Here is a 20,664-nt window from a genome sequence, read left to right as displayed (position 1 = left end):
TTATTTTTGTTTTCTTCAGCGCATGCATCTTCCTTCTTATGTAAATGCAATTAATAACTTCTTCTGTTTTTAAGCAAGGTTTTAGCTGAACCTTAGCTAATATAGGACTCGTTAAAATTGGCACTCTGCTTTGAATTGATTTGACAGAGTATTGATAGTAAACAACTCATCACATTAGGAAATATGCTTAAGAATTAAGAAGCATGCTGAAAATGAAATAAAGTTGTCTTCGTATGACTTATAGGTCACGGGTTCGAACCGTGGAAGCAACCATAATGCTTACTTTAGAGTAGGTTGTCTACATCTTAAACCTTGGGCGCGGCCTTTGCCCAGACCCTGCATGAACGTGGGATGCCTTGTGCACCGTGCTGGCCCTTGCTGAAAAAGGGCAGCCCGGTGCATTAAGCTCCTGCTATGCGCGGGGTCAGGGGAAAGGACGGACCACAAGAGTCTATTGTATGTAGCTTTACCCTGCATTTCTGCAAGAGGTTTTTTCCACGGCTCGAACCCGTCCTACTGATCATATGGCAGCAACTTTAACAGTTACGTCAAGGCTCCCCTTCTACCCTTCGCTGGAAATGAAGAGGAGAAAAAAAGATGAAGCATAATGGTTCAGCACTCCCAAGTTTATTGAGGGTTCATTTTAAGTTAATATCTTTGATATAAGAGTTTTAGTAGATGACATATCAGTAAGATGATTATTATTTATACCATCTTTCATGCTCTGAAAATTATGCTAGTAAATGTGTTAATAAATCAGGTATCAGTTACTTATAACAACGATCTGTGCACTTACAAAGACAACAGAGCAATTAATTTACACAAGGCAAGTTCACAAGCCAAAAAAAATGCTTAATTTCTTGGAACATTGGACAAAACTGTGACTAATTTTGGTTTGTCTAATCTAAAAGGTATCAAAATTGCCTGTTTCACATCATACACATTACTGAAAGGCATACTGAACTTGAGCTTGAGACTCTAGCTCTTTTGACTTAGTTAAGTGTTAAAAGAGATTGGTCGGTCGACTAGCTTTCAATGGCATCCCAAAATTTTGATAGACCCTGATTTCACCTCCCGAGGTTGCGGTCACAATAACCATGCCCCATGCTGTTGCTTGGACAGCGACATTTCCTTGATTGTTGCTACCATCAAACCTGCTAGAAGAAGATATAGAAGGTGAATCGCCATCTCTGATCGATGGAGAACTCGATGAAAATGATTCACTAGGACCAACTCCAGGATCTGTTGGAGAGTCTTGAGCCATGTCCTCATCTTGACTACTTTGGATTTTCTCCATTGCACTGTTTTTCCTGGCCGGTAGAGGTGGTAAATGCCTCTTGCTATTTGCACCAGCCGAGTTGTCTTCCCTCGTAGGAGATCCATTGGTAGGATGTGGTGGTGTCGGGGAACGTTTTGAATGCCTTTTCGATTGTGTCTGATCTACAAGTGGTGGTTGATTTTTTATACTACCAGGCCACGGTATGGCAACTGAAACATCTTTACATTGGAAATACTCATAAGTTTGAACATTGATTAGACTTCTTGATTTACCACTTGCAGTTTTAGGTTCTTCTCTTTTCCATATATAGACCTGAGAGTCTTCACTTGCACTTATGATATATTTCCCATCTTGACTGAATGAAGCTGAAATTTGACTGCTTGTATTCCGGAAACCTGAGGTTCAGCAAATACATCCACAATTTATGAAATGAACGAAAGTAATTCAAGCTCTTCGAATGATTATATCTTTTAGAAAGTACCTCTAAATTTATAGGTCATGTCTGATCCATCAAAAATTCTGATACGCGAATCAGCTGAAGTTACAAGCACTTCTGTTGAACTCCCTGGAGCAAACTGGACATCAACAAGTTCAGTTTTTAGATAGATCTCCTGATATTCAATATTGTCACCTACTAGTAGATATAGACAAGAGAAATACCTGAAAACCAGTGACCTTTTTGGCTAAGGACTTCTTTTTGGGTTCGAGTTCAATGTTTTCCTTCTGTTCCAGTTTGCATTCTAAATCACAAACGCGTTGAAAGTTAACAGTTGCATTCCTCTGAAAATTATCTCTAGAATAAACGATTCTGTGATGATTTACTTACCAGAGGTGCTGTACATGCGACAGCTTCCTTTATGTGAGCCAATTAAAGCACCCTTTAGGTAAAGAAAAGCAAAATATCAGTGGTACTGTTTACCTCTAATATGACTAGAATTGCGGGGGAAGTGGTTTGGCATGTTTGAAACCAGTAAAAGTTTGTGCTGTAGCTACCTGGCCATCAGGAGTGTAGCAAGTAGCAGTAACCATTTCATGGAGATCTGTCCAGTCCACAACTTTCCTATCAGATACATTCCAAACTCGGACTTTTCCATCCAGTGAACCGCTGATGAAGTGATCGTCATCTACTGGATTGAAGTGTATGCATGTTACTGCCGCACAGAGATTCATCAGATGTCAAAACATGTGATGGTAATTTTAATATGGCCTTGATTGAGTAGCTACAATGTAGTAACATGGCATCTCACCATAATCGTTGTGCGCAAACATTTTTAAGCAGCTCTGAGTCTCAACATCCCATAGCCTCACTGTCTTGTCCATTGAAGATGAAAGAAGCAGCTGCATCAAAAAATTCATTTATCATGTCATAGTAAATATGAAGGGGAGCCTTGGCGTAACTGGTAAAGTTGTTGTCATGTGACCAGGAGGTCACGGGTTCGAGCCGTGGAAACAGCCTCTTGCAGAAATGCAGGATAAGGCTGCGTACAATACCCTTGTGGTTCAACCGTCCCGGACCCAGCGTATAGCGAGACCTTAGTGCATTGAGCTGCCCTTTTCTCTTCACAGTAAACATCAAATCTGATATTTCCTTCTTGATCAGCAATTGTTATTAGTAAACTGACTAAGTACATGAAAACTGACCTGAGATTTTGACCAAGAAAGGTCCAGGACATCGTCCTGATGACCGTTGAGACTGCATACTGGTTTTTCGGAGAGAGCAAAAACAGTTTCTGGTACATTTACATAGTCTGGAAGTGAGTTGCCCTTCTTCTTATTAGAAGTCTTTCCCTTTTTCCTTCTTTCTGATTGCATATGTGTGATCACTGGCAGGGGCGGACGATCCGAATTACTTCCAGCCGTTGGATTAACAGGTGTGTCACTAATAGAATTCGGATCATCTGATGGTTTTGTAGACATAACATCACATTCTTGTACTTCCCATACATGAATTACCCTGTCTTCTCCTGCAGTTGCTAAATAACGTGCGTCCGCGCTGAATCTTATTGTCCATATGGATCCCTCATGAGCCTGAATTTCTTGACACAATTGCAAAGCTGTAAAATCTTTGTAAATCTTTCCTTGTTGGCGGACTTTAATCCATTGTGAGGAATTCTTGTTCTGTTTCTGTTCCACTTGTGCAGGTTGCTCGAGTTCTTTATCAGTTATTAATCCGCTCATGCTATTTGCAACTCCTTTTATGTTCTTCAAAAGAGCAACTCCTGTTTTCTTGCTATATCTGAAACTCTTACTGAGATATGCATTTACGTTTAGTTTCCTTTCATCGTTTGTTGAAACACTTGCTCGGCGCATTAGTTCCTTAACAACAGGAGAGTATCCTACAGATTTCTCAAATTCCTCCATAGAAAGCTGCTTTCCAGTTTGTAGATCACTGAGCTTATTCCACATTCCCTCTTCATTTGACTCTTTGACAATGAATTCCTTTCCGGTGTCAAGATTTTTTATCAAGAAAAATGAAGCAAATCCCAAATCAGCACATCCATTTGGCAATATAGATGATGGCATATTCTCACTGCCATTTTGTGGTGGTGAAGATTTACTTGTGATGCCTTTTTTGGGCGCAGAATTCACGTATTGGCAGATTCTTGTGGTTGGTGCCAAAACTCCTGAAAATGTCCTGGTGAGACGTTGTTTAGAAACGTCGCCAATTAGTTGTTCTTTCCTTTTCTTGGTAGTGACAGAGAAAAATTGTATATCACCATCTGATCTCGACCTGAGCAGCAAAATTGGTGGCGAATTGGAAGGATCTGGTTCTGGCTCCTCCTGTTTTAGTTCTTTTGGTTTAGAATCTTTGCATGTATCAACTTTTCTTGAAATGGCTCGTACAACTTTTGCACTAGTCAACTTGAGGAGTTCTTTATTGCTTGTCAACCCCATTCCCTGGAGTAAGCGTTTGCGACGCTCTTTAACGTCTCCAGGCTCAGCCATCCACATGCCGTAATCTTCCATGACAATGGAAGGAGGATTGTTGATTACTTTTGTCTCCATATCAAGGCCTCGGAAATTCTTAGAAGCCGAGGCCGAGAAGGAACGTCGACTATCCTCAAACTCAACCTCATCATCTGATCCCGAGGACGCCAAGTCCTGGGGAACGACCGAGGAAAGACGGTCATAGGACTCGAAGAAGTGATCATCATCATCATCTTCTCCGAGTCCATCCCAGTTAATAGTCAGCGTCCTGCGATACATTGTAGCACATTGCCAATTAGGAAAATCCAATGGAGGATCAAATGAAAGACGGCATGTTTAGATGGGGATTTTTGGGTTGATTTTTGTTAACTTTTTTTGTGTTGTTTTTGTTTGTTTGTTTGTTTGTTTGTTTGTTCGTTCGTCATAGAAATTGCTAAGGAGAAGAGAGTGGCATAGAAGTGGAAGAGAGAAAAACAAGGAAAGTAAGACAGTTATGTTTGTGTTTAGGAAATGGTCAATGGAGGGTCTCTTAGTTCCCATTACTCTTATCACCTCCCCTCACGTCTAATAGCCTGTTTGGCCCAACCTTATTTTGGGGGGAAAAAGTACTTTTGGGAAAAAGCGAAACAATTTTTGAGAAGCAGAAAAAAATAGCTTCTTTCCAAAAGCAGAAGCAAAAGCAGTTTTGACTTTTCTTCTTACCAAAAATACCCTTAACAAAATATAGTATATACTAAAATAACCGTCAAACTTAATACTTAGGATATTAAGATATAAATATTTCTTATTATTTATAGGATAACTTTTTAATATATAATGACTTTAGGGATGAATATTTTTATATTTGTTGAATGACTTTTAATATATTTAACTTATATTAAAATAATTAATTACTTTTAAATTTTATTTTCATATTGTACTTAAATAAAATGAAAAGATTTAATTATTGCATGTAATAACAAATTTTGAGATTATTTATTTACTCATAATATTAACTATATATTAAGTAAATCTATTCATGTACTTATTCGTAATTTGATACTTAAAACCACTTTTTGAAAAGCTTGGCAAAATACAAATTATTGCTCAAAAGTACTTTTTAGAATGATTAGCCAAACACAAACGGCTTTTCTCCAAAAGTACTTTTTTCAAAAGCACTTTTGAAAAAAACACTTCTCAAAATAAGTTGATTTCTCCAGCTTGGCCAAATAGGCTATAAGTCTTTTAATCCTTCCAATCCTTTTTATTTGTGTTTATTAAGAAATCTTTTTATAGCATTAATTATGAAGAATATTTTGACTAAGTTACTCTTGCCTCTTCCTTAAATGACTAATTAAGAGTGGAATTGGATAAAGTAATTAATGAGTTCTTGATTTTATAAAGTAACAAATATATTTTTGCTAAAGTGAAGATTAAAAAGGGTCGGAGGGAAGGAGCATTTCTATGTTTAAGTGAAAAAGAATAAAAAATTAATATCACTAGTTAGCTTGGTCTAAACTGAAACAAACCAAATAAAATCAAATCAACTGACTATATTGATTCACTGAATTGAATTACAAACAACTCAAAATTGTAATGAAACAGTTAAAGGATAGCTGAAAGGAAACCGAGAGATACGAAAGGACAGAAATACACCATAGAAGAAAGGGATGAGAAGCAGAACTACATAGACACTTCATAAAAATTCACGTAATCATTTCTAACCCCTAGTCCTTTTTAATTGCGAAAAAGGGCTTAAAGTGTCCCTAAAGTATCGATTTTGGTATAATAATGTCCTTCTTCCTCCTTTTTGAAAAGAAATTTACTTACCGTTTAACTTTTGGCTCAGCCATGCTCCTATTTCTAATAGCCTTTTTTAAAAAAAACTTTTTTTAATCCACGTATAATATTTGGCTGAACATAAAGGCCAGCCCTAATACACTAACCCACCCATAACCCGCTCCATTACCAACCCGCTTTCCTTTAATTCGTTTTAACCCAAAACCCCAATTTTTTAAAGACGCAACAACTTCTTCCTCCTCTTTTCATTAAGGTTCTTCAAATTCTCCATCTCCCATTTCCTACCTCTCAACTTTGTATGCTCTTCTAAAATTTACATTACTAACTATTCTTCCTTTAGCTTCAAATGTTTTACTCTTCTTCTGCTTCTTCTCTTGGCAAAGGTCATGTTATTGCAGATTAATTACCAACCATTTTACTACTACGACACCTGTGAATGGCGGTTGTAGATTCTACAAATGTTGTTGTTCTGCGAAGAATGGTTGTCGTTATTGGGAATGGTGCGATGATCAATTTCTACCTCATGTGTCAATGTTTATCCTTAATCAAAAAAATTCATTGGATGCCCTTCGTCAAGAAAAGAACAAGTTGAAGCAGACTATGGCTGATATGGTTCATAGCAAAGCTGATGATTTGATCAAAACATCTGCCTTGAAGGAGAAAGGTTCCAATTTGGAATTAAAACTGAATCGATTGAGAAAATTACTGTTATGGTCATGGGCTACTTTTGTATTTTTTGGCCACTGTCAAGATAATGAATTGAGAAGTTGGTGGCAAATGTTGATGAAGTATTTCAACATTTTGCATATTTCTACTTTTTTTATGTCCAGTAATTGTTGTTTTGGTCATTTGTGTCGATGTTGGATAATGAGCAAATTAGTGTTTTGATAGTAGCGGTAGTAGTGTTTGTTGTGGTTATTAATGTTGGTTGATCTAGTGTTAGTAGTTTCTAATCAAAGGGGGTCGGTAATAGGGCGGGTTACATGTGGGTTAGTGTATTAGGGCCGGTCTTTAAGTTCAGCCAATAAAAATATTACTCGTGGATTAAAAAAAATTTTTTAAAGGAAAGGCTGTTAGAAATAGGGGTATGACTGAGCCAAAAGTTAAATGGTAGGTGCATTTTTATTCGAAAAGGTGGAAGGGAGGCATTATTATACCAAATCCGATACTTCAGGGCACTGTAGGCCCTTTTCCGTTTTAACTATTTGCTAATTGGGCTTGGATCCCAAATTAATCTTTGTGAAGGTCTTTTGGTACAATTTCTCATCCCAATAGTTGATGTCAAAATAGCATGGGCTAGCCAGTTTTTGAACTGGTCATTCAAAAATAGTCAGCGTTTGCCAAGTCATTGAAAACTAACTACTATTTTGCTACAACAAAGATCGGTCCAGTATAATATACTGGAGTTCCAGTATAATATACTGGAGTTCTTATGTTGGACTCCAGTATATTATGCTGGAGTCCGGATTTTGAACAGTGTTTTCGTTTAAATTTATCTTTACATGAAAAGTGGTTAAATTTAGATGACTTTTAAAACTGTGGCTATTTTTGAATGACCACTCGTAAATCTGACTATTTTTTAATTTCTCCCATAGTTGCTTCTGTGACATCTGTGTAGGTATCCTCGCCGGGAAAGGCTGGTTCACGACACAAACTATTCTAGGTGCTACCCCTCAAAGTTAGGGAAGTGATTGAAAAACACTACAAGACACATGTTTCACTTTTGTGGTTGGTTATATGGTGATAAAAGCTAACTATGGACCAACTTCTAAAAAGCTAATAACGATTAAAGATCCCATCCAATAGCTTAGTCTTGGAAAATATTGGTACCCATATATTTGGAGATGAATATTAGATATTGAACATTAAATGGAAAAGAGCATTTTATGGAAGTTCAATTTGGGCGAAATCTCCTTCTGCTAGGATAGTTGGACTTGGTTGGACTGTATTCATTCTACATTTGTTGTGGAAATGACACCAGGTAATTATTTTTAAGCATATTATTTAAAATATATTCATAGTTTACTAAATATTTAAAGATTAGCCAATTCACTCAAACTTCAGAACATGACGTCTTGAAATTTAAACCTTAAAGTTCAAACTTTTGTCATAAAGTTCAAAATATTATGTTCAAAAATTCGAATCTTATGTCCTGAATTTTAAATTAGCAGTTCAGAAATTCAAGACACTTAGTCTTAAATTTAAATTAGCAGCTTAAAAATTTTGGACACTAAAGTCCTGAATTCTAAATTAGAAGCTCAAAAATTCAAAATACAAAAATTCAGAGTACTTAGTTCTGTAATTTGAATAAATTGGCTAATCTATTAATGCATTGTATATTGTAAATATATTTTAAACAATAGGTTTAAACGTGACTAGTGATGCACTTCGCCCCTAAACTTGTTTCAGAGCCCAATTAATTTGAATATTGGGCCAAGAGTTTGGACTAGATTATAAATGGAGAAAGCATATTGCAGTGACATAGATACGTGACACGTCTAAGAGGTCGCGAATCACATTTCCACTATATTTTGCCTATAATCAATCCATCAACACCACCTTCTTCAAAAAGAAAAAAAAAATGTTTTCACAGATAATTATTGATTCTGCATATCTTGAGAAAGTGAACTCCTTATTATCAGCTGAGAAGATTCAGATATCTCTGTCAAAAAAGCTATAATGGAAATATTATCATCATTTCCAAGTCCATCAATTTGTGTGGTTTTGGACAATTGGTGCTTAGTTCAATTATTGATATGAAATGATACTTCTTTTTTCCCTTTTTGTTGATTTTTCTCTCTTCAGTGCCTACTCTCCTTTAATGAGCACATATTTTTACTTTTTGTGAAAGGATGGCAAACTTTATTAGCTCAATCTTAACTAGACAAGTACATTGCACTGAATTTAGTCATGTTCTTTGTTAATCCTTTCAGTTTTCCAACTCAGGGGCGGAGGCAGGTAGCAGCGCCGGGTTCATCTAAACCTCATAATTTTTTACGCGGAGTATAACTTTATGCGTAAAAATTTATTAAATTACAATAAATGATATGATAATATATTGAGCTCAATGCTAAAAGGCTTAAAGGAACCATAAGGTTTAAATTTTGAATGTCTTTGTCCGACTGACCTTCATGTTAAAGGTAATTAGTACTTTATTTTCCATTTTTTTAGTACTACCTAAATATGAGACATGCATAGGGAAGCGCAATTAAAAAATAATTTTTCAAATTCTTTATTTTATATATATATAGAGAGAGAGTTTCTCTTCAATTTCCAAATGTGTTGATTCCAGCTAGGGGTGTACATGGACCGGGTTGGTCCAGTTTTGTCGATTTTTTCGGGTATCTCGTATTTTTTTGTTACATGACTATTATTTTAATCTTACTTTGTTAAAGTTGTAGATAAAGTTTTGATAAATGAATATACGTTTAGTAAAATTTGAAAAAATTGACAAACTTACAATCTATTAATATATTCTTATAGGAGTAGTTTTTTAATTGCACATGATAGTTATTTTCTTACTCGTCTAACAATAATCTTGATGTATACTTTTAAAGTTAACCGAATTTAATAATTATATATAAAAATCAATATGAAACCTAAATAACAATATGTCTATTTAATTTTAAAATTTTTGAAATACCGTTTTAAATTCGAAAAAGATATAAGAATTTAAGTGATGATACAACCTATTATTTAAAATAAATAAAAATGGATGCACTTCATAGTTCTATTAAATATTACATCCCATGAGAGGATCCCAAATATTTCTAGATTTTTTTTAAAAAGAAAATTATATATAAAGTTTTAGAAGTATATATAAAAATTATATATTTATATGTCGGTTTGTTTCGAATTTTTTTACTCAATACCAAACCAAATCAAATCAAACTTAATCGAATTTTTTAATCGATTTGGTTTGACTTTTCGGTTTGGTGCGGTTTTTCAATTCGGTCTGAATACCCCTACTTCTAGCTTTTCTTAAATCATTAGTACAATGTAGGAAATAGTTTCAAAACTTATTCTTTCTTTTTTGTTAATTTCAAGATTAGTATGAATATATCAAATGAATTGGCAAAGTTGACACGAGCCCGAGTGTAATTAAACTAGTGCAAATCTAAGAGCCTTGACCAAAGTATCCGTAGGGAAATGACACCGGAAAATAACGATAATAATACTGTAATAATATTATTTGTAAGTAGATATACGAATTGGCTTAAGTCGTGCTGCGCACTGTCCTAAGAAACTATTTCAACAATGTAAAATGTTTTCTCAAGATTAAACAAGCACATCTCTATTTATTTAGAGGATACAGGGATCAGCAAAATTAAATAATAAATCTAACTATTTAAAAAAAGGGAACAAAAGAAGATAGACTATTAATTTTGAGAAGGAAAAACAACAAGGAGAAGCTACTGCATAATGAAAAAGCAAGGAAATTTGTTGATCATTTTTGCCTAATTTGAATGCTTATTTATAGGCTTTAAGAGAGGTTTGAAGCATGACAAGTTGTCTTGAATTTTTCATGCGATTGCCACTTTTCATACTTCTTTTGCCACTTATCATAGGCTTCTAAAATGGCTAAGACATTTGTCATTTAGGCTTTGAAATAGATATGACATTTGTAAAATAAAAGGATACTTCTCTATTTAATTTTTGAAAATACTGCCACAATCCCCACATATTTTCAAAAAGTTATACGAAAAGGATAAAGGAATGGAAAAATTAACAACTTGTTGGATTTGCATGGTCCAAATGTAATAGATTTGGTATCTTCTGGACTATGAACCAAACTTAGACCAATAAAATTTAACTCACAGAATTACTGGTGAAATGTAATATTTTTATGAACCAAGAATTCTCATTGTAAGTGAGAGATTTTATGAATCACATTTTGACCCCCGGTAATTTTGCTCTTCAACGCGGTTTTGCACCCAATAGGCCATGCGCGTGCCTGGTTATTCATGAGAGCTCTAGAGACTAGGCCAAAATCTCATAGGAGCGGCCCACTCCACTCTGTTATAGGTGAATTCATAAAGTGTATACTGCTTTTAAATACACCATCCATAAGGATTATGAATTTTATTAAGAGTTATAACTCAGTCTCTCAATTAGTAGCAGTGAAGCACTTTCTTTTAGTGCTTCAGTGCCAATATCGACTTGTTATTACCCATATAAACCTACTTCATAGGATCTCCAATCACATATGTTGGGTTACCATCTCTATTGACAACATGTCGGCCTTAACCCCATCTTTTTTTAGGTTTGAATAATTAATTTTCTTCCTACATGTTTAGTCAGAGGATCGACCAAATTTATCTCTAACTTCACATAGTCAATGGAAATTATTCCATCTCTTAACAGTTGTTTATGACATCATGTCTCAATTTCATGTGTCTACTTTTACAATTATAAGATTTACTCTTTGCTATTGCTATTGCCGCTTGGCAATCACAGTGTATAGACACATGAGGCAATACGTCCTTTATTAAAGGGATGTTAGCTAAGAAATTTCTTAGCCACTCAGCCTCAAAACCAGCTAACTCCAGAGCTACAAACTCTGATTCCATAGTCGATCTAGCAATGATCGTCTGTTTAGATGATTTCCACGATATTGCACCACCACCAACGGTGAATACATAATCACTAGTGGATTTTGTCTCATCTGAATCAGAGATCCAGTTTGCATCATTGTACCCTTCTAAGGTAGAAGTAAATCCATTATATAGGATACCATAATTCACGGTACCTCTCAAATATTTTATTAGTCTATCTAATGCAGACCAATGATCTCTGTTGGGATTATGAGTATATCTACTCAGTCTATACACAACATAGGCTATAGCAGGGCCTTATAAAATTTATTTAATACATCAGACTCCCAATAATCTGCGCATATTTAGACTGAGCAACTGGGTCACCATTATTCTTTTTCAATTGAGAGTTAGCATCAAAAGGAGTACTCACATATGTGACATTAAAATATTCAAAGTTTTTAAGAAGTCTCTCAATATAATGTTTTTGTGACAACAGTATTCCATCTTTACTCCTTATAACTTTAACTCTCAATATTGTATTTACTTCACCCAGATCTTTCATATCAAAATTAGCAGACAAAAATAATTTAGTACTTTACACAATATTTAAACTTGTACCAAATATAAGCATGTCATCAACATATAGACATATTATCACATAATCATTGTTTACCATTTTAGTATAAACACATTTATCCACCTCCATTGAAGAAAAACTATCTCTCAGTAAGAATTGTTCAAATTTCTCATACCACTACTTAGGAGCTTGTTTAAGGCCATAAAGAGATTTAATTAATTTATAAACTTTATTTTCTTGTCCAGGAATGACACAACCTTCAGGTTGAACCATATAAATTTCTTCTTCTAAATCACTATTTAGAAAAGCAGTTTTGACATCTATTTGGTGGATAAAAAGCTTGCGGATTGAATCTAAGGCAATTAAAACTCGAATAGAAGAAATTCTAGTCACTGGTGCAAATGTATCAAAATAATTTATATTTTATTTTTGTGAAAATCCTTTTGTTACTAACCAAGTTTTATATTTATCTAAGATCCATCAGGATTAAATTTCTTTTTAAAAATCCATTTACAACCAATAGGCTTTGCACCAGGAGGTAAATCAGTTAAAATCCATATGTTATTTTTCAAAATAGATTCAATTTCAACTTTTATTGCCTCTTCCAATATTTAGCATCTGAAGAAGATATAGCTTCAAATTAATTTGATGGTTCATTATGGACAAGAAAAGTTTAAAAATCATTTCCATAAGAAAAATATTATTTCCTAGGTCTTTTTCTCCTTCTCAATTTCTCATTAGAGGTAATTTCACTATTTGTTTCAATAGGTGTATGAGAAATATTATCAGACAATGGATAAATATATTTAAAGATCTCATCATTCTTTGTCTCAATTATAGTATTGCAATCAAGTACATCACTTTTTAAAACAAGAAATCTATATGCAACACTATGTTCAGCATATTCAATAAGCATACAATCAGCAGTTTTAGAACATATTTTTCTCTTTTTAGGTTCAGGCAAAAGAACTTTAGCAAGGTACCTCACACTTTTAAATATTTCATGTTAGGTTTATAACACCTCCACAATTCATACAGAGTTTTGCCAGTTCTTCTATATGGTATTCTATTTTGTAAGTGACATGCAGATAAAATAGTTTCACCCCACAAATTATGAGGAGCATTAGAACTAGCTAACATAGAGTTCATCTTCTCTTTCAATGTTCGATTTTTCCTTTCCGCTACTCCATTTGACTCAGGTGAATAAGGCGGAGTTACTTCATGAATTATTCCATTCCTTTTACAAAATTCATTAAAAGATAAATATTCTCCACCTCTATCAGATCTAGTTCTCTTGATTTTTCTACTAAGTTGATTTTCAACCTCAATTTTATAAAAAATAAAAGCATTAAAAATATCATCTTTATTTCTAAACAAATGTAACTTAGTATATCTAGAAAAATCATCAATAAAAGTCACATAATATCTTTTATCACATATAGTCATAGTCTGCTTCAAATCACCTAAATCGGTGTGAATTAAAAATAACAATTCAGTTTCTCTATTTACAGAAAAACAAGTATTTCTTGTACTTTTAGCTTCAACACATGTTTCATACTTGTCAATATTATTTGAGTCTAACCAGATATTAATCCTAGTGACTGCATTTTTTTTATATACGCGACATTAGCATGTCCTAATCTAGCTTGCCATAAAGAAATTGACTCAACCATATAAGCAGAAGAAGATGTATTTTTATATCTAGTATCAAAAATATTAAGCACGAATAAATCACGGTTACAATATCCATTGCCCATAAAAATATTATTTTTGGTCAATACGACCTCATTATTTTCAAAAGAAACCTTCACTCCAACTTTTCCTAATAACCCCACAGAAACCAAATTGGTTTGGATATTAGGAACATGCAATATATTACTCAATGCTAGAGTTTTACCAGATGTGAGTTTGAGAAGAATTTTTTCTTTCCCAAGAACGCGAGTTATTCTTGAGTCACCAAGATACATAGTTTCTTCTCCTTCCTCAACTTGGGTAATGTACCTAGTAGCACCAGAGTCTATTACCCAATTTCTCACATTGGCCACATTATTTATTTGGAAAATGACCGCAATAATTAGATTATCCGCTTTAGTCAAATTTAATTTTAACTTAGCGAGATTGTCATTTATCTCAACTCTTCTCTTGCATTGAGGTACATTTTTCTTGAAGATTTTAATATTAGCATTGGATATGTAACCATGTCTATTTACATACCTGTATTTTGACATTAGTGTCTACCAAAGTTGTGAATGCAATAACGTATTTGTAACACCGTGGATATCTGCCAGGACAACTGAAACAGTAGCAGCGGAGACAACACCAAAATTTGTTGCACCATCAAAAATTTTCGTAGTGGTATTACTTGCCATAGTTTCTTAGATTTTAGGGAAATGACACCGGAAAATAACGATAATAATACTTCAATAATATTATTTGTAAGCAGATACACGAATTGGCTTGTGTCATGCTGGGCACTGTCCTAAGAAACTATTTCAGCAATGTGAAATTGTAACAACCCAGCCAGTCGTTTTTAGTATTACAGCCTCGTTCCTCCATTTACTACTCTATTTGTGCTTTATAGCTGTATTATGACCTATCAGATTAGTTAGTTCGGGTCCGGAGAGATTTCATAATGAATTGAGACACTTAGTCTCATAATGAAAAGCTTAAGTTGGAAAAGTCGACCGGATGTCGATTTATGTGTAAACGACCTCGGATTTGTGATGATTCCAATAGCTTCGTATGGTAATTTTGGACTTAGGAGCGTGTCCCAAAAATTATTTGGAGGTCCGTAGTAGAATTAGGCTTGAAATGGCAAAAGTTAATTTTATGGAAAGTTTGACCGAGGGTTGACTTTTAAATACCAATGTCAGAATCTGATTCTGAAAATGAGAATAGTTTCGTTATGTCATTTATGACCTGTGTACAAAATTTGAAGTCATTCCGGATTGATTTGATATGTTTCAGCACAAGATATAAAATTTAAAAGTTTAAAGTTCATACATTTTTATTGGAGGTGCGATTCATCGTTTTGATGTTGTTTGATGTGATTTGAGGCCTCAAGTAGGTATGTGTTATGTTATGGGACTTGTCGGAATATTTGGACGAGGTCCCAAGTGGCTCGGGTGAGTTTCAGACGAGGTTCGGATAATTTTCATTTCATGTTGCACTGCTGAAGATTTTTGGTTCTGGTGTGATCTCACCTACTGAAATGGGATCGCAGGTGCAAATAATCGCAGAAGCGACAAGGCAGTCGCAGAAGCGACCACAAATGCGGTTTACGCGTCGTAGAAGCGACCTTCGCAGGAGCGAGCTTCGTCCACAGAAGCGGATGTCGCAGATGCGACTATTGCACCACATATGCGGAAGTCACTGGGCAGAAGCCTTAAATTCGGGGTTTCACTATTTTTAGCCATTTTCGAATTTTGGAGCTTGGTTTGGGCGATTTTGGAGAGAAATATTTTTACACAACTTGGGGTAAGTGTTCTTGACTCCCTTGTGATTATATTCCATGAATTAATCTTCGTTTTCAGCGTTAGATTCTTGATTTTTCGAGAGAAATCGGAGGAATTTTCTACAATTTCATAAAATGAATTTTCGAGATTTGAACACCGATTCAGAGTCGGATTTGAGTGACATTAGTATGGTTGAACTTGTAATTGGATGTGTTGTTGGATTTTGTGGGTTTCGTCGGATTTCGAGACGTGGGGCGATTTGTGGAGTGTAATTTTGGATTTTTGTGGGAAAATATTAGTATTTTGATATGGAATTAATTTCTATAATTGAGTGGACTCAATCAAAATAATTGTGGCTAGATTCGAGCTGTTCAGAAGTTGATACGCGCAGAATAGAATTTCTGGAGCATTATTTAGCTTGCTCGACATTAGATTCGTCTTGTTCGAGGTAAGTAACTCTTCTAATCTTGGAGATGGGGGTATGAACCTTGAATATGCATATTATGTGAATTGTTGGAGGTGACGCACATGCTAGGTGACGGACGTATGAGCGTGCACCATGAAAATTGTGACTTAATTGGCTCCGTGGAATTTTGTAGTCTAATAATCTTGGCATTTCTATGTAGCTTTATGTGTTAAAGAAATTGAGTTGAGAATCATATTAAAAGTCATGCTGAGGCTATGTGCCAGTATTATTGAGACCCACTGAGGTCATTTCTACTGTCGATTTATTTGTTTAAATTACAAATTTATACTCAGTCATGTTCATTTATTTCATATCATCTCTCAATCTCAGTCGCTATTTATTGATTCATCATATCATCATTTTGGGCTGATTTTCATGACACTGTGAGCCCGAGAGACTGGAGAGATTGATGACTGAGTGAGGCCGAGGGCCTGATTGTGAGGATGATTATGGGATCAGGCTACACGCCGCAGCAAGCCATATTTGCTTTATATACTTTATTATTATGGAATCGAGTTGCACGTCATAGCATGCCAGATTGGCTTATTATGGAACGTGAGTTGTCCGTGCAGATTATAGCGCTTGGGCTGAAGGAGCTCCTCCGGAGTCTGTACACACCCCCAGTGAGCGCAGGTACCTACTGAGTGCGAGTGCCGAGTGCTGAGCGATTGGGAGGACTGAGTGACTAGGAGGACTGAGTGAAATGATACTCTGAGAGTATGCATATGGTTTTATCACTGAGTTACATCGCATTGACATGCACATTTGACATACAGGCATAGAGATGTATTTTTCTCATGTTGTACGGTATCACGTCATTCATGACTTCTCACTCATATTGGCGTATGTGCATAGTGATGCATTTTCCTCTGGTTATCTGGAAGGAAAATGAAATATTTTATTTATTGTTGAAAGGATTTTTGTGAAAAAGTATTGTATTCAAACTTATATTTTTGGACATTTCGGTAAAAGACTTGAGTTTTCACTAATACACTTGAGAGGCAGAACTCTTTTCAGAAATCATGATTAAGTTGAGCATTTTATCTCCGAGTTACTTATATTATTACTTGCTTTATGTTGTTATGAACTGTTGTTGGTTATTGGAGTTGGAGTTTGACCTTGGTACAAGCACGTCACTACTTTCAACCTAAGGTTAGGTTTGTTACTTATTGAGTACATGGGGTCGGTTGTACTCATACTACACTTCTGCACCTTGCGTGCAGATGTTGACTACTAATGTTGTTGTGTTCGTTAGGAGCTGGATCTGAAGATGTACCTGCGTTCCAGTTGTAGCTGCCTCTTGTTCTTGGTAGCCTTAGATTTATAAAACTCTGTTTATGTACTTTTCAAACAGATGATGTATTTACTTCATACCAGCTTTGTATACTCTATTCTTAGAAGCTCATGATTTGTACTACCAGTCCTAGGGGAATGTATAAGATTTGGATATTTTCTTTTACTTAATTGTCTTGTTAAATTACATTGAAATTGGATAGTGGATAATTGGCTTACCTAACAGGTTGGGTTAGGTGCCACCACAACTAGTTGGAATTTGGGTCGTGACAGATTGGTATCAGAGTTCTAGGTTCATAGGTTCTACAAGTCATGAGAAAGTGTCTGGTAGAGTCTTGCAGATCGGTATGATGATGTCCATACCTATCTTCGAGAGGCTACAGGGCATTTAGGATATATATTTCCCATCTTTCTTTCTTTATCGTGCGAAATTGATTCAGCTTGAAATATAACTCTTTGAATTTCCTTCCACGCATTCGTATGCGCACATGAGCACTCGATATCAGCTGTGCATTGCCGGCTTATAATTTTGTGAACAAGCTTCGAGATCAGTATTTTGTGTTTTGGTAATGGGCCAGTCTAGAGGATTTGAGGCCAGGTTTAGACCGCAACTTAGGCTCGGTAGCTTTAGTTATAACTTGTACATTTGGACTCATATATCCGGTGATATCCCTACGAGTGAAACTTGTGGCTCGATGAGCGGTAGAATGGATTTGTGATGAGTATGATGTGACTGCGGGATGTGATAAGACGATTTGAATATGATGAGAAGTGTTTCCTTGAAATGTAAAGGAAGGGCCATTGGGTGTTTGATTTTTGTTTTGATATGGCGTATAGTCTCGAGTATGAATATTTTGAAGGATCTTTCACGCTGTTAAATTGTGGGGCAGATTAAAGTCTCATGTCTTGTTAATAAGTTTGGACTCAGAAAGATTAAGTGATTGCGTAGTAATTGTGGCTGCGAAAGGGCATACAACATGCCAATTTGAGGCTAAGCAGGTGGGTTATCTCCTGCGAAGTAATCTACGTAGGTGTGTTCCTTATAATGTGAATAAAGAGAGTTTATTTTCTACCAGCGGGGCGTATGTGTTGAGACTTGAATTTGAATTTGGTTGAGAAAGTTTACTTGAGTGTTAAGAGAATGAATGCGAGCTTAGCGAATGATTGAGGTATTTTTATGGTTGGCGTGGTGTGAGCTTGAGAAGAATTTTTGTTGTACTGACTGCGGTATTATGGCAGCAATAGAGTATGGGCATCGTGAGTTATTGTGTGTTTTGATCTATAGTTTTGGGCCAAGTGGGGGAGTCTGCTTTCGATAAGTTGATTGCACGGTTATGTGTTGTATTGGTTTCGGTTTGAGGTATACTTGTGAATCAGCTATGACTTGCAGAGGTTGAGTTCGAGGATGACTTGAGTACTGAAATTCCTACATACGGGTTATATTGCGCTTTATGAGTATATGAAAATCACGGGGTGAGTGAGTTGTTATTTGTGAATAATGTAGTGCGCATGGAGTATGAATTTGATCAGTGGTGTTAAGGCAATATTACCTCTTTGAGTGTTGTTGTGCTAATGGGGCACGTGTCTTTTAGCCCGTTTGGGTGGTGCAATTTTCATATTTGAGGAAAATGGGCGACTCTCGAGAAGGTGCTAATGGATTCAAAAATGTATAAGTGGTCGGATTCGTATATCTCTAGAATTAGTTATTTACATTAGATGGTGTTTTGACTTGCGGTAATTCTGTATGACTATGGATTCTACATTTCAGTATAAGAAAAGGGAATATGAACAATTTTAAATTCACATAAGGTCTTTCAGAGTGGATGTAACGGTTTTGGTGCTTTTGGGGTACTTAAAAGGGAATTCTGTGGCTTATGGGTCTTAGGGCGTTGTGGTTCTATGCTAGGGTTCGTGGGGTGAGTTGTGGTTAAGGATCGTGGTATTTTAGCAAGGAGAAGTATAAATCTGAAGACAAATTTGGAAGGGACTCGGAGAAACAGGGCCGCTTGGTAGTAGGTTGGATTAGTATGGTAATGGATATGATCGGTTCTTTGGGTGCTTATGATGTGGGGGTTTTCTACAGGTGCTTTGTGGTAATACTCTTGGGTTTGGTGACCTGCGTGGCTTGGTTGAGTTAGAAAGATTCAGTTCTAACGGCTTGATTATGTACAAATGGATTCCAAGGCATTCTCGAGGATTTCTACCACGGTTTGAGATGGATATTTCCTACCGGCCTGAGAAACAGGTGGAATATTGTGATTTTCTACCAGATGGGATTAAATGGAAGGCTTTTGGTTAATCGGATATGTATTCTACTTGTGACTCAGAATGATTATGAGGTTTTCATATTTTTCATATGATGACATGATAGATGCAGTGTGTTGTGTGTGATTAAGGTTTGCGTGTGCAAGTCATAATTTAGTTTTGAAGGGGAGGTCATAAATTCTTAGATGGCATGGACGATTTTCGATGTTTAGATGAATGATATAACTATTTGGTATTGCGTAAGTAGAATGTACATTTCAGAAGGCGCAGTATGGTTTGAATTATGGATATTTCATAGGTATTGCAACACTCTCCTGGTTGATTGACTGCTGATTTTAAGATGTTTCTATGTGGAACAAAAGAATGGGAGAAGTATTCCTCGTGGAATGATCGTGTATGAGAGATGTATTAGATATTTGAGCGGTAGAGGTGGGATCAGAAATGGTGATTCGTGTGTTCTATGGATTTAGAGACTGGGAGTTGTCAGGAGCAGATTGTTTCATGGCGGTGGACTGTGAAGTCGTGGCCGAAGCTAGCTAAATGATAGTATGTATTATGATTCAGTCATTGTGGATTTTCGGAGGGTTATTTATCTATTTGTGGGTGACCAGTGTTGATTTGGGGGTCCATTGGTAGGCCCAATTAGGATGTGTATTCTACACCGAGTCGAATTGATTGGCTCCATACTGCTATTATTGAGGGATGTGCCATTCAGTTGATGTTGAGCTTATTCGTGTTCTGAAATGATCTGTGAGGTACTCTTCTATGCTACGAGGAGTTGTGATTCATTGGTTATATGCACCCATGGTGCGGTTCTATAGGGGGGCCTTATAGCGGAATTTGAGCGAGATGAGTATTTGGGTATTGCATGATTGATTGCATATTGGTTATATTCTTTCGGGTTTGTGTGTGGCATTGTGTCATTTTCTTCTCCTTGGTTATGGTAATGCACTTTAGGTACTTGATATCAAATTTCACGTGGTTATTGATTTTGAGCAGGGTGGCTCGGAGTATATAATATGGACCAGTGTTTGAATGAGGTCACACATTATAGCAGAGTTATGTTAAGGTATGAACCTTGTGTT

The 20,664-nt window shown here is 35.8% G+C and overlaps 1 protein-coding gene across 1 annotated transcript; it reads right to left on the bottom strand.

Moving 5' to 3' along the window:
- Positions 1-746: 746 nt before the first annotated feature.
- Positions 747-4,615, bottom strand: LOC104118130 (uncharacterized). The gene is made up of 7 exons (XM_009629312.4): positions 2,921-4,615; positions 2,527-2,617; positions 2,273-2,430; positions 2,106-2,157; positions 1,940-2,019; positions 1,761-1,854; positions 747-1,674 (listed from the first exon to the last, which is right to left on the bottom strand). Exons 1-7 carry the CDS (start codon positions 4,484-4,486, stop codon positions 1,004-1,006), a joined length of 2,712 nt encoding a protein of 903 aa, XP_009627607.1. The 5' UTR covers positions 4,487-4,615; the 3' UTR covers positions 747-1,003.
- Between the last annotated feature and the right edge of the window lie 16,049 nt (positions 4,616-20,664).

Source organism: Nicotiana tomentosiformis, chromosome 2 (assembly GCF_000390325.3).
Source record: "Nicotiana tomentosiformis chromosome 2, ASM39032v3, whole genome shotgun sequence".
In the NCBI taxonomy this organism is placed as follows: Eukaryota; Viridiplantae; Streptophyta; class Magnoliopsida; order Solanales; family Solanaceae; genus Nicotiana; species Nicotiana tomentosiformis.
The sequence above is the reverse complement of the archived record's forward strand: the minus strand, read 5'-3'. Positions and strand labels throughout refer to the sequence as shown.

Excerpts from the sequence above, each read along its gene's own strand:
- LOC104118130 (XM_009629312.4), bottom strand. The coding sequence starts at position 4,486 with ATGTATCGCAGGACGCTGACTATTAACTGGGATGGACTCGGAGAAGAT. Across the intron at positions 2,158-2,272 it reads GCTACACTCCTGATGGCCAG|GGTGCTTTAATTGGCTCACA; the intron begins GTAGCTACAGCA and ends CTTTACCTAAAG. Across the intron at positions 1,675-1,760 it reads CATGACCTATAAATTTAGAG|GTTTCCGGAATACAAGCAGT; the intron begins GTACTTTCTAAA and ends GCTGAACCTCAG.